Source organism: Mus pahari, chromosome 7 (assembly GCF_900095145.1).
Source record: "Mus pahari chromosome 7, PAHARI_EIJ_v1.1, whole genome shotgun sequence".
NCBI lineage: Eukaryota > Metazoa > Chordata > Mammalia > Rodentia > Muridae > Mus > Mus pahari.
The window spans coordinates 27,247,787-27,261,388 of NC_034596.1; the positions used below are offsets into that span (position 1 = coordinate 27,247,787).

The 13,602-nt window shown below is 46.6% G+C and overlaps 1 protein-coding gene across 1 annotated transcript; it reads right to left on the reverse strand.

Annotated features, from left to right (window-relative positions):
* Positions 1–2,072: 2,072 nt before the first annotated feature.
* On the reverse strand, positions 2,073–6,643 carry Rps7 (ribosomal protein S7). The gene is made up of 6 exons (XM_021202162.1): positions 6,546–6,643; positions 6,266–6,349; positions 6,089–6,160; positions 4,933–5,076; positions 4,498–4,562; positions 2,073–2,331 (listed from the first exon to the last, which is right to left on the reverse strand). Exons 2-6 carry the CDS (start codon positions 6,338–6,340, stop codon positions 2,103–2,105), a joined length of 585 nt encoding a protein of 194 aa, XP_021057821.1. The 5' UTR covers positions 6,341–6,349; positions 6,546–6,643; the 3' UTR covers positions 2,073–2,102.
* Between the last annotated feature and the right edge of the window lie 6,959 nt (positions 6,644–13,602).

The window sequence follows — 13,602 nt, forward strand, 5'->3', positions numbered from 1 at the left end:
GGAACTCACTCTGTAGACCAGGCTGGCCTCAAACTCAGAAATCCGCCTGCCTCTGCCTCCTGAGTGCTGGGATTAAAGGCGTGCACCACCACGCCACATTCTTGCTTTTGAGATAGGGTCCCACTTTGGAGCTGGCTGGACTCAACATATACATATACCTCTGCCTCCAGAGTGATGGGCTTAGTATGCACCACCACACCAAACTGGTTTTGAGGGCTCAAACTTTTATCTTGGGAATGGCCTTAAACTACTGATCTTCCTGCCTTTACCTCACCTTCTGGGACTAAAGCCATAGGTCTGTAAAGCCTATGCTGGGTGCAAACTGCAATTTCGGCATATAGGAGGCAAACAAAGCACGGCGGTCACAAATAAAGGCCAGCAGATGACAGAGTAATCTTAAGAGGCAGAGCTGAGCATGGTGGCTCATGCCTTGAACCCCAGTAGCCACTGAAGCAAAGGCTGGCAAGTTCCAGGCCACCTGTAGAAAGCAGAGGCGGGTCAGTGAGATCAAGCCCCGTCTGAGCTCCATTTAGTGCTAGAGGAAACTGAGGGGTATGAAGGATGAAGCTGGAGGTTGGGGACACAAGGTACACAGGGCTTCCCACTGTTTGTCATTCTGTTACTGGAAATCTCTGCTTTACTTTATTTACATCAACTGAGAAGTTTCAGGAAAAAGTCACAATATTCTTGTGAGGCTTTTATTAAATATTACACTCACATCCTGTCTTTCTAAAAATTCCCACTTAATAACCCAAACACTCTCACAACTGTTTAAAACTGCAATACTCCAATACTGCCTTTGCCAATTCCCAGATAACCTTTGTCACCTTCTAAAATATTTATAAATGGATCTATCTCAGCGGGGAAAGGCTCCTGGTTCAAATAAGATGAGCTCACCTCAGCTTCTAGACTAACAGCAACATTCATCAGGCACGTTCTGCTTGGTAATTGCTATTTTTAGGAATTACTTTTGTGTACTGACGTTTTGTCTGCATGTATGTATGAGCAGTTATGTGCCGGGTGCTCCGAGGCCATAACTCAGATCCCTTGGAACTTGAGTCAAATGCAGTTGTGAGCCATGTGATCACTAGGAATGGAATCCAGGTCCTCTGGACGAACATCCCAGAGACCCCAAACCACTGAGCCACCTCTTCGGCTCCATTTTGGCTCGAGACCTTCTATGAACACCGGCTAGCCCTGAATTCACCCTCATGCATCTAGAGTCTACTGCAGAACCGTGAGCAGGCTGTGACTGGGGTTAGCTGAGGAAGTGATGCATTGTAGCAGAGGAAACAATACCACAGTTGCAGCTCCCATGGCAAGGAGGGCAGACGGCAGGAACAAGCCAGGGATCAGAGTCCTGTACGGATGCTTTGCACACCCACATATCCACCAGGGACATGAAGCATAGTGAAGTCTCACATGAAATGCCTGAAAGCCTGCCTCAGTTGTAAACAGGAGCTGCTCCACATAAAAGGTGCCCAGGGCCAAGCACAGCATATGGATGCCTCCTGTTCCTTTATCAAGCAATTATTAAGGCCATAGCCTAAGGCTTGGGAATGGGGCAGCCACCTTTCTACCCGAGCTCCTGATCTATATTGGGAGCTTCCTCACTCAAGGCCTTACCTTACTGATGACACCTCTTCCCATGTAACCTGCCCGGGATTTACTAATCCTAACTTGCTAAACTTGTGCAGAATCAGACAGGGGACACAGGAATGATGAAGACCGTGCACCATAACCCAGGAGACTTATCTTTAGGCCAGCTTGCACTACAGTGAGGCCACATTCCAAAGACAGACATAGGACATAAAATGTGGACAGTTGTAACAAAGCAAAGGGAAGCTGGAGGGCAGTGAAGATCTAATCCTGCAAGGTTAGGGTGAAACCCAGACACTATCACAGCAGTGTGGATGCCCCCATCTTGACATGTAATTAGAGCTATCAACATGACTGGCTTTGGTGCTTTTCACCTTCCAGGCATCTCTTGAAAACTTCAGTTCATTCAGGAAGCTACTGCTGTCGTGCACCCAGGGCCCTGAGACTTTGACAAAGATACAACAACAAAATATTATGAATGACACTTTATTCAGTCATTTTCTTTACAACTGAAACTCTGGGAATTCAAAATTAACATCCTTGCCTGTGANCTTCTTGTACACACCAGAAAAAGNTTNGACCTTGTGTTCCNCGTTGTTCTGCTGTGCTTTNTCTAAGTGAACTTTTATGAGCCGGCTGCCATCCAGTTTCACACGGATTCTCTTCCCCACAATTTCACNTGGGAAGACTAAGTCCTCAAGGATGGCATCGTGCACTGCTGTCAGGGTGCGGCTGAAAAAAAATGACAAAAGTAAGCTACCTGGCAGAAGATGCCCTCGGAATAAAAAGGAAAAACAGTCCATATTCCTGAAATCAAAATTGGAGCCAAGTGAGATGGCTCACCCCTGTGACACAAACACTTAAGCAAGTGAGACAGGAGGATTCCCTATAACTTCAAGGCCAACCAGGAGTCACTGTCTCAAAAGAACACATTTGGCTCCTAAACTAATAGCTATTCAGTGTCCCAGAGACTAAAGACTTTGAGTGGCAAGCCAACCATGACTGATCCCCAAAACCATATGCACCCTGGCAGTCCACATATACAAACCCCCTAGGGGAGGGGTTAACTCATCCTTTCATACCTTACTATTCTTATCTGCAGTAAGCTCTTTTTAAATCCGCACAACTGAAGTACTTTTTTAAAGCTGGCCATGTAATTCACCTAATCAAAACCTCTCGAGCTCTTTCCCTGACCTCCAAGAGGCCACTGACCTCATGTATCAGGAGCAAACAAAACCCCTCCAAAGACTATTCTATCACAGCTCTATGACACTGGCCCTGTCATTAGGAACAGGTTCCAATGGTTCTCAGAGCATCCCAACCTCCCCAAGGCTGGGCAAGCTCCATGACTCCCTGGCATATAATCACAGGTGGAAATATCCCAGCCACAGACATTTAACACACCTCACCAAGAGATCACTATGGGTGCCAGCTGTTATAGCGTGGCACCTAGGAGCTGTGGCTATTCGTGATGACACAACTTCGGCCAGGAAAAGCACTAAACTCAGAATCCAACTAGTCTCCAGAAGGTAAGGCACCTCCACACCACTGAAAAGCCAACCTTGCCCTAGTGAGGAACAACCCAATTCCAAACTCTGGGGAGACTGGGGTTATGGCTTTCAGCCTGAATCGCACATCTCCACCCTGTGTTCACCAGATGCTTCTCAACTACTACTCACTTCAGAGCACTCTTACCACACTAGTAGGTGTGCCAACGTGGACACTTGCTCCCTTAAAACACAAACTAACAGACTCAAAGTAAGCCTAAGAGTTAACTCAAAATTCTAGTCTAACAAAGCTGGAATATGCAGACATTAATTTAGGACCGCCACATCCTACCTGCCAGGGATCTGGAGTCAAGAGTAGAAATCACTAAGGTCACTGGGAACACTGCAGCCATGGCAGACAATCTGAGCCCCTCTACACACGTGTTACTTCATGTGACAAGCTCCAAGAACCACTAAGTATCATGGCAAAAATCCCACCATTCCAGCAGCTCAAAGACTGTGGATTCAGCTGTGACCATTACCCCTCTCCCTTCTGGCAGACTCAGAATTTATCCACACTTCCAATTCCCAGCTATTTTCCAATGGCTTTCAAAACAAGACTGAATTAAGACAAATTTTTACCATTAACAGATAGGGCATAGATAATAGTGTGCACCTGTTTTCCCAGTACCTGAACAAGACAGAGTTTAAGGACAATGTTGGATACACAGCAAGTTCATGGCTCTCCCTGTCTCAAAAGCATCACCTCTCAAGAGTAGGTATCTCAAGAGTAGATTGCCTTGACCAGGTGTAAGGGAAAACCACTTTTACAGTGAAGGTCTGCAGGGACAGTCTGCTATGATTACAGCATCAACAGAAGGCCCAAGTCTAATGACTGATGTGTGAAGTGACTGTCAAGACCTTTAAAGAGCAATGATATAGCCCTGTCATCCCAGCACCAGGAAACCACCCATGCTCTGCCTGCAACACAGAAAACCATCCCAGCACCTCAGCTATACACAACAAATTTTTATCCCCAGTTAAGAACTAAATAGCCAGGTGATGATGGCGGCGCATGCCTTTAATCGCAACATTTGGGAGGCAGAGGCAGGCGGATCTCAGAGTTCAAAGCCAGCCTATCTTCAGAGCAAGTTCTAGGACACATGGGCTACACAGGGATACCTTGTCTTAAGAGAAGGAAGAAACAAACAAACAAAGAAACTTTCTCCTATGACCACAGAATAAATCAAACCTCACCTGTGTGGTACCAGTGACCTACACAGCATATGTGAACCCACTTAAACTTTCCATCTCGAATGAATCCCAGCACACATGTAATGGGAGGCTCCCCGTCCTGAGGAGCTGTGAGGCGTGGGAAGCATGGCCGAGGCAATGGGGAACACTCACTCACCTTCTGGGGCGCTTCTGCTTATTTTTCGTACGGCTTTTCCTGGTTGGCTTGGGTAGAATCCTCCTCTTTAAAGTGAATAATAAAAATAAACACAAGACAATGAGCTGATATAAAGCCAACAAATCTCAACTACTTTTAATACAAAAATACCTATGTCGCCACAATTCACAACAGCTCACCACTCAACACACCGAAATGCCAGCAGCATTCCTCTTCCCAGCAGCCCTACTTCACCCTGCCGCTGCACCAAAGCCAACCATGAACTCAAGCACTGTCCCTTACCAGCCCCTCCAGCCTGCTACTCCCAGAACCAGTGGACTTCCCCGCTCTCACCCCAACACCCTACACCGAGCTTTACACTAACCGGGCTGTTAGCGTCCTCACCAACAGAACTTAAGCCCCAGGAATTGAGAATCGAGGCAACTGAGCGGATACCTGAGCAATGAAGACTACGTGCTTCCCACTGAACTTTTTCTCCAATTCACGAACTAGCCGGACTTGGATTTTCTGGAAAGATTTAAGCTGAGGAACTGGTACAAAGATTATGATAGCTTTCCGGCCACCACCAACTTCAATTTCCTAGGAGGAAAAATGTCTGTGTCATTTCTTAACCTCCATCTTCCCTACTCACACGGGAATCAAGGACCCGCCCCCACCTGAGGCAGAGTCCTTATAGACCTGCCTCTGCCTCCCAAGTGCTAGGATTAATGTGCTCTGCCACAACCAGCAAACAACTCCCCCAAACCTTCTCCTATGGTTTGGAGATAGCCTAGGGGTTCACAAGTTAAACCTGATGCTCATTTTGAGGTGCTGAGGTTCTAAGGTGGAACCTCAAGGATATATTACCTCCCTGAAGAGGTCACTAAAATGTAATCCCACAATCCCAGTGACTCTCTACTTAAAAGAGACACCAAAAGGCCAGCAGAGATCTATGCCCTTCATCCTAAGAGTGGAGAGGCAGAGGCAAGAGGACAGAGTTCAAGGCCAGCCTCAAGTCGGGAGACCAGCCTAGGTTAGAAGAGATTCTGTCTGGTGAGTCTGGTCAGACCATGACTCTGGCCATGTGCCTGCCACCTCAGGATCACCCAACATGATTGAACCATCTACAAAGGCCAACTTTAAATTCACCATGGCCTGGGCATCTCTGATGGAAGACCCTTCTCCAAATTCAAAACTGTCCAACAATATGAAAGTGACCAAAAAAACTCAATAAAAACCCTATCCCTAGGTTTAGAGGTGGCTGAGCCGTGGTGGTTCAGAGCACGGGACTCAGGTTCAGTTCCCAGCACTCACAAGCATTTGTAATTCCAGGAACACACAAGGCACATGGACATAAACAGAAGCAAAATACTAACTTACAGAATAAACATTAAAGTCAAAACGCCTGTCAAACGCCAAACTCAGAAAACACCCACTTATCCTCAACCGACTGTCCAGTTGGGAGTCATACTGGGTCTAGACGCTTCCAGTGCAGAAGGCAGCAGGGACTTCAGCGTGAGACTGCCCTGCACTGGGAGGTCCCCTGTCTGCTGCCCTCCCGTCCCTTGCCCCGGGAATGGAGGCTGTCAGCCACCCCAGGGTCCCCGCTCACCTTGGCTGCGGTGATGTTGAGTTCCCGCAGCTGCGCCTTGAGATCCGAGTTCATCTCCAGCTCGAGCAGCGCCTGGGGAGACAGAGAGCGTGGGCGCCACGCCGGGGGGAAAGGGTCAGGGGACCCCGAGGTCAAGCGCGACCGCGGGGAGCGGGGGAACCCGGGCGACAAGCTCACCTGAGAGATGCCAGACTCGAACTCGTCCGGCTTCTCGCCGTTGGGCTTCACGATCTTGGCGCTCGAGCTGAACATGGCTTCGTCCTGAGGGGAGGAAGGTGCCGCCGGGTCACCAGGGGCGCGGGGCCGCCAGAGCCGGGGCCATCGAAGGGCGCAAGGCGGATAATCCGCTGCATCCCACCACCGGGGAGCAGGCTCTGCCGCCCCGGAGGCCACCCCAAGAGTCTGTCCCCCCAAACTCGGCGAAAAACCGCGGCCACATTGCGGCCCGCGAACCTACCTGACGGAGCGCCGGCTTAGAGAGAGGGACGGCTCTCGCGAGAACGGCTCATATCCGGGTGGCGGAAGGAAAGAGGTGGGGACAGCGGAAGTAGGTGGGTGGAAACCGGAAGCTCGTCTGAAAAGAGTTGGAACGCCTATAGAGTGTACCGGGAAATAGTTCCCGACTGGGGACTGATGCCCGAGGGTGAGCGTGCCGGTCTCGCTTGCTCCCCGTCGTCGTCGTTGGTGAAGTCTCCGCCTCCGCCGTCGCAGACCTGGGCAGTGGTGGCGGCCGGCCGGCCCTGGGAAAGAGAACGGGCCGGAGAGAAAGCAGCTTCCTTCCCCACGAAGAGGGGACGTTTGAAGCGTTTCATTAGTCCCCAGGTTTCTCTGCGTGTCCTGCTGACCCAGTGAAAGGGAATCCGGCTCGCCTAGCGCGGTGGTGGCGCCCGCCTGTAATCCCAGCACTCTGGAGGCAGAGGCAGGCGGATCTCTTGAGTTTGGGGCCAGCCTGGTCTACAAAGAGTTCTGGGACAGCCAGGGCTACGTATACGAACCATGTATCAAAAAAAAAAAAAAAATGAGGTGCGGGAGTGGGGGCGGAAATCGGACTTGTGTTCTAGCTCTTCCTATAGGGAATCAAATCAGTGAGGTAGTTAGTGTTGAGTAACAGTCACTAATTCTGTTTTTTCCATATATTGCTTGGTACAGCAGACGATTCTAGAACATGCCCAGGAACCCCAGTCTTCACAAGTATGAAGCTGCCCTGTTGAACATTTGCCGAGAGTGCTGAGTATGGTGGATCATGCCAGTTCTCAGGATTCAGAGGCAGGGGATCACTGTGAGTGAAGGCAGGCTTGATTTATGAGTGCCAGACCCTGTCTCAAAAAAAAAAAAAAAAAAACCAAAACAACAAAAATCCATTTACAGAAAGTAACAATTATAGAAGCTGATGGTGGGGTTAGTTGTAGAAGGCCAGGCTTCTGCCTGCCTGGGCTACCTGCAAAACAGGGACAGTTAAAACACTAAAAGGTGGGGAGAGCAAGGAAGCAAGGTCAGTGAGAATGCACCTCCGTGAGAAACACTAAAACAGAATGAACCTTTAATCTCAACACTTGGGAGCCAGAGGCAGACAGATCTCTGAGTTTGAGGCCAGCCTGGTCTACAGGACAGCCAGGGCTACACAGAGAATCCTTGTCTCGAAAACCCAAAAGGGAGAAAAAAAAAAAACAATGAAGACAGTCCTGGGAGAGCACTCTATCTGTAGTGGAACTTTAGTCAGAGCATTGTCAGAAAAAAAGAAAGGAAGAAAGACAGATTAGGAACTATAAGAAAGATCTGAGGGTGGAAAATTGCTGTAGAGTGGATCAAAACAAATTTATCGAAGCAATATTTATTGAAGAAATGCCCACCGCTGCTGTCACCCTAAATTCACGTGCCCTGTGAGTCTCTGCTCTAGACAGGCAGTAAAAGCACACCTGATTCACATGTAATTGAATAGCCTATTTCAGCCTAGAAGCTGGTTACTAAAACCAAGTGAATCCTTGCCATCATGGAGAACACAGTTTGGTAAAGACATTACGTAAATACATGATAAAATATACAGGACTGGAGAGATGGCTCAGTGGGTCAGATCACTGACTGCTCTTCCGAAGGTCCTGAGTTCAAATCCCAGCAACCACATGGTGGCTCACAAACATTCGTAATGAGATCTGATATCCTCTTCTGGTGTGTCTGAAAACAGCTACAGTGTATTTACATATAATAAATAAATTTTAAAAAAATACAAGTTGTTATGACTTGCATAACAAAAAAATGTGAGAAAGTGTAAGGAGGAGAGATGTACACTCTAGGGAGTTAGGAAAGCCTTTGCAAGGGATGATAGTACTACCCAGGGACATGAAGGCGCAGTTAGGACCCAGTCAGTCACTTGGCACCAGGTACGTTTCACCCTGACACCACACTCTCCAGCAGAGATAGATTATTTAGCCTTTTGGGTTTTACTATCTGTCACTTTTAGTGGAGAAATTATTACTCAACTATAAGACAGCTACTTTGTTTTGTTTTTCAAGACAGGGTTTTTCTGTGTAGCCCTGGCTGTCCTGGATCTTACACTGTAGACCAGGCTGGCCTTGGACTCATAGCTCAGCCTGCTTCTGCCGTCTGAGTGCTGGGATTAAAGGTGTGTGCCTTTAATTTGTAAAGGTACAGGCAGAGGGTAGCAGCATTCACTGTTAGTTCCAGAGGTCAGGAAGTAGAGGCAGGTAGATCCCTGTGACTTTGAAGCCAGCCTAGTGTATATAGTGACATTCAGGACATTCAGGACTCTTTGAAAAATTTATCAAATTGAAGCTTGTTCGATGAGATGTATATAATTCATACATATATACATATATGTATAATTTAAAACAATTTTAACTTTATTTATTTTGATTATTTTCTTCCAACTCCTTCCAGACTCTATCCCCCTCCCTACCCACCCAACTTTAAGTTCTTTCTCAGAAACAAAACCCTAATATAACAACAAAGCCCCTCAAAACTGGAAAACAATCCCCCCCTACACACACACACCAGAAATACCAGACTGTACCGAGATAAAAGCACACACAAACTGAGGTGTCCATTATAGGTCAACTACGCCTGAACATGAGGCCCACCTTGCAGTGACTGGGACACCCAGTGTCACTTCATTAGGGAAAACTAATTTTCCTCCCCGACAGTTATAAATGGCAGGAAAAAATGTGTATTTGAATCTATAGTCCTGTCTGACCAATCCTGTGACCATGGAAGAACTGTTCCCACTCCCTTACTCCATATACCTCTCTGCCTGGCCTTTGTCTCTGCTCTTATACACTGTTTAGTGGGAATTGTACCAGAGACTTCTGGGGGAAACAATTGGTCTTTAATTGGTTAAAATAAATTGGTTAAACAATTGATTAAAAGTTTTATAGATAGATGGGTGGATAGACAAATTGATGGATGTTCATTATCAAATTAAGGAAACTCTTTCCTGTTGCTGTATTTCCAGGATTTTTTTTTTTCGAGACAGGGTTTCTCTGTGTAGCCCTGGCTGTCCTGGAACTCACTCTGTAGACCAAGCTGGCCTCGAACTCCGCCTGCCTCTGCCTCCTGAGTGCTGGGATTAAAGGTGTGCGCTACCACGCCCAGCTCCAGGAAATTTTTGACATGCATGAGTGCAGGATTATATCACATACTTTAATGATCAATTAGTATTATTGTGTAGGTTTTCTTTGTAGCTTGTTAATATGGTAGATGGCACTGATTAATTTACAAGCATCGAACCAATTATCCATCTCTAGAAAAACGTAGTTCAGTCATGAAGTAACACTGTTTTCATATTGGCTTATTATATTCATGCTTGTAAAAGATATTGGGCTGGGCAGGAGAGATGGCTCAGAGGTTAAGAGCACTGGCTACCCTTCCCAAGGTCCTGAGTTCAATTCCTAACAGCCACATAGTGGCACACAGCCATCTATAATGAGATCTGGTGTCCTCTTCTGGCTTGCAGGCATCCATGCAGGCAGAACACTGTATACATAATAAATAAACAAATTAAAAACAAAAGATACTGGGCTGTGATTCACATTCTTTCCCTCCCTCTTTTAAGACTGAACTCCATTTTTTGTAGCCCCTGACCTGGAACCAGGCTGTCCTTGAAGTTGTGGTAATCTGACTTCAAGTGCCGGAATTACAAATACCACCACACTCCCCTGCTGGTTGGTTATCTCTCTGTCTGTCTCTGTCTCTGTCTCTGTCTCTGTCTCTGTCTCTGTCTCTGTCTCTCTCTCTCTCTCTCTCTCTCTCTCTCTGGTGCTTCAATATCAGGTTAATTCCAGCATCATAAAAAAAGTTCTACGATGTTCCCTTTCTTATGTTTTTTTGAAAACACTAGAAAATGGGCTTTAATTCTAATCCAAGCATTTGGCTGAATTGTCCTGTGAAATCAATCAGCCGGACCTGAAGATTTGTTTCTGAAGGGTTTTTAAAATTACCGGTTCTAAGGTTCTAAGCCGGGTGGTGGTGGTGGCGGCGGCGGCGGCTCACGGCTCACGCCTTTAATCCTAGCACTTGGGAAGCAGAGGCAGGTGGATTTCTGAGTTCAAGGCCAGCCTGGTCTACAGAGTGAGTTCCAGGACAGCCAGGGATATACAGAGAAACCCTGTCAAGAAAAACAAAACAAAACAACAACAACAACAAACAAACAAAAAAGTACTGGTTCTATCTTGTCTTCTTTTTTTGTGTGTTTGAGACAGAATCTCATATCTCATTACCGCCCAAGGTGACCAAGAAATTACTATGTAGCTGAGAATGACCTGGAGCCCCTGGTTCTCCTGCCTCCACTTCCCAAGGGCGGGAATACAGATGTGTGTGGGTGGTTTTGTTTTTTTGTTTGTTTTTTGGATATTTTCTTTATTTACATTTCAAACGTTATCCCCTCCCCCCATTTCCCTCCCTCCCAGAAACACCCTAACATCCTCCCTTCTCCTGCTTCTATGAGGGTGTTCGCCCACCCACCCACTCACACCCACTCCCCACCCTCGATTCCCCTACACTGGGGCATCTGTTGAGCCTTCATAGGACCAAGGACCTCTCCTCCCATTGATGCATGACAAGGCCATCCTCTGCTACATATGCAGCTGGAGCCATGTGTACTCCTTTGTTGAAGGCTTAGTCCTGGGAGTACTGGGGTGGCTGGTTGGTCGATATTGTTGTTCTTCCCATGGGGTTGGAAACCCCTTCAGCTTCTTCAGTCCTTTCTCTAATTCCTCTATTAGGGACCCTGAGCTCAGTCCGATGGTTGGCTTCAAACATCTGCCTCTGTATTTGTAAGGCTCTGGCAGGGCCTCTCAGGAGACAGCCATATCAGGCTCCTTTCAGCATGCACTTCTTGGTATCTACAGTAGTGTCTGGGTTGTTTGGTTTTTTTTTAAAAAAACAATCATTTTAGTAGTTTTTTAAAAATGATCATTTGACTATTCAAATCTGTTTCAGAGCTAGAGAGATTTCTCCATGATTAAGAACACTGGCTGCTCTTCCAGAGGACTGGGGTTCAATACCCAGCCCCTCATATGGCTCACGAACCCTCTGTTACTCCAGTTGTAAGGGATCTAATGGCCTTTTCTAGCCTTGCCAGGCACCAGGCATTCACACAGCACACAGACACGCATGCAGGCAAAACATTCATGCACATAAAATAAAAAAATTATAAAAACATTCCAATTATCTATTTCCTATTGGCTAAGAATTGGTTGCTATGGTTCTTTATTTTTTAGTAAATCGATCAATTATGTAAATTATTGAATTTGTGTGTGTGGAGTTGTTGATAGCATCTCCTTCACATCCTAATACTGATAAAATTTCGAGATACAGCTTTAAAAACCTTTTAAATGTATTGTATGGTTTTGCCTGCATGTGTGTATGTATGCGCACCATGCGCATGCCTGGTACCTATGGTGGACAGAAGAGGGCATTAGATCCTATATAACTGTTGTTATAGATCATTGTGAGCTACCATATGGATGCTGGAAACTGAATCTGGTTCTCTGAAAGAGCAGCAAGTGATCTTAACCACTAAGCTATCTCTCCAGATACCTCATGACTACATCTTACAGGGAGGCAAGCCACTAATCTACCCCCGATTTCTACTCCCTATGGAAGTCATAGATATGAGGTTCAAGATCACAGGACTGTGGAGAACTGGGTCAAATACATGGATGACAGATGGCGAGTCAAGTAAACCATGTCAGCAGTGGGGGCCAAGCTAGTCTGGAGCATTGGGGACACATGAAAACTTCTGCCTTTTTGTCCTTTAATGCACACAGTGTGTAGGGTTGTTTGTTTTGTTTTTAAAACAGAGCTTCTTTTTATAGGCCTGGCTGTCCTGGACATCACTGTGTAGACAAGACTGGCTTTGAACTCATAGAGATCTGCCTACTTCTGCTTGCTGAGTGTTGGTATTAAAGGCATGTGCCACCACTACCCAGCTGCTGATGTATTGTTAATGTGCCTGTGTGCTCATATGGTCCCAGCCTACTTCATATTTTTTGGAATAAGTGGTCAGTCTGTGCCTCACATGGGTGGTGTCCACGTGTGTGTGTGTGTGTGTGTGTGTGTGTGTGTGTGTAAGTTCAGATCCATTCTGCCTCTGCATTTGCACAAAAATGGAGCCAAGTGTTGTCTATAAAATAGAGTTGCCCGGGCAAGGTACAGCCTGAAAGGCTGTTGTTCACATCTAATCCCAGCACTTGAGAGAAAGAGATAGAAAGATTGGAGTTCAAGGTCATCTTCAGCTACTTACCAAATTTAAGCCAGCTTGGGACACATGAAACCCTGTCTCCAGTTTTAAAATGTCCTTTACCGTGTGAAATATTATTAAAAAGTTCCCTGCAGAGCCAGTGAAATGGCTTAGTACATAAAAGTGCTTGTCCAAGCTGAGGACCAGAGTTCAGAGACCAGAGACTCACGTGGGAGAAGAGAATGACTTCCACAAGTTGTCCTTTTACACACACACACAGGCACACGTCCTTTTACACACACACACACACACACACACACACACACACACACACACTAGATAAATGAAACAAAAACTTTAAAATGTCTCTATGTTGGCAATGTATCATCGCAGGGTCTAAAAAGCAAAAAGTCTGAGGAGCTACAAAGCCATCCCTTCCTCTCCAGAGCCACGTCGTCCTAATAAGCTTCAGAGAGGTGGTGATGAACCTTTGCACGGGAGATAGATTTTCGAACCTGTCCTTGATCAAAAGTGAATGGACTTCTCTCTCTCCACTCGGGGCTGGCAGGGCTTTCATCACGACCATAGCAACTTGGGATGAAGATGAAAACTGGGGTAGCAGGTGCTTAGTGAGCTCGAGGTCACTGGCCTGTGCTGCGAAGCTGCAAGGTCACTTGCTCTGAAAAATGACACAAACAAGTTCATGATCATCAGACACCAGAGCCCATCTGGTGGAGGGAGGGTAATCGCTCTTCAGTTTCCTGTCATAAACTGAGAATCCGCTGATCACTCATGTATTCTACCACGGGGCACAGTCTCA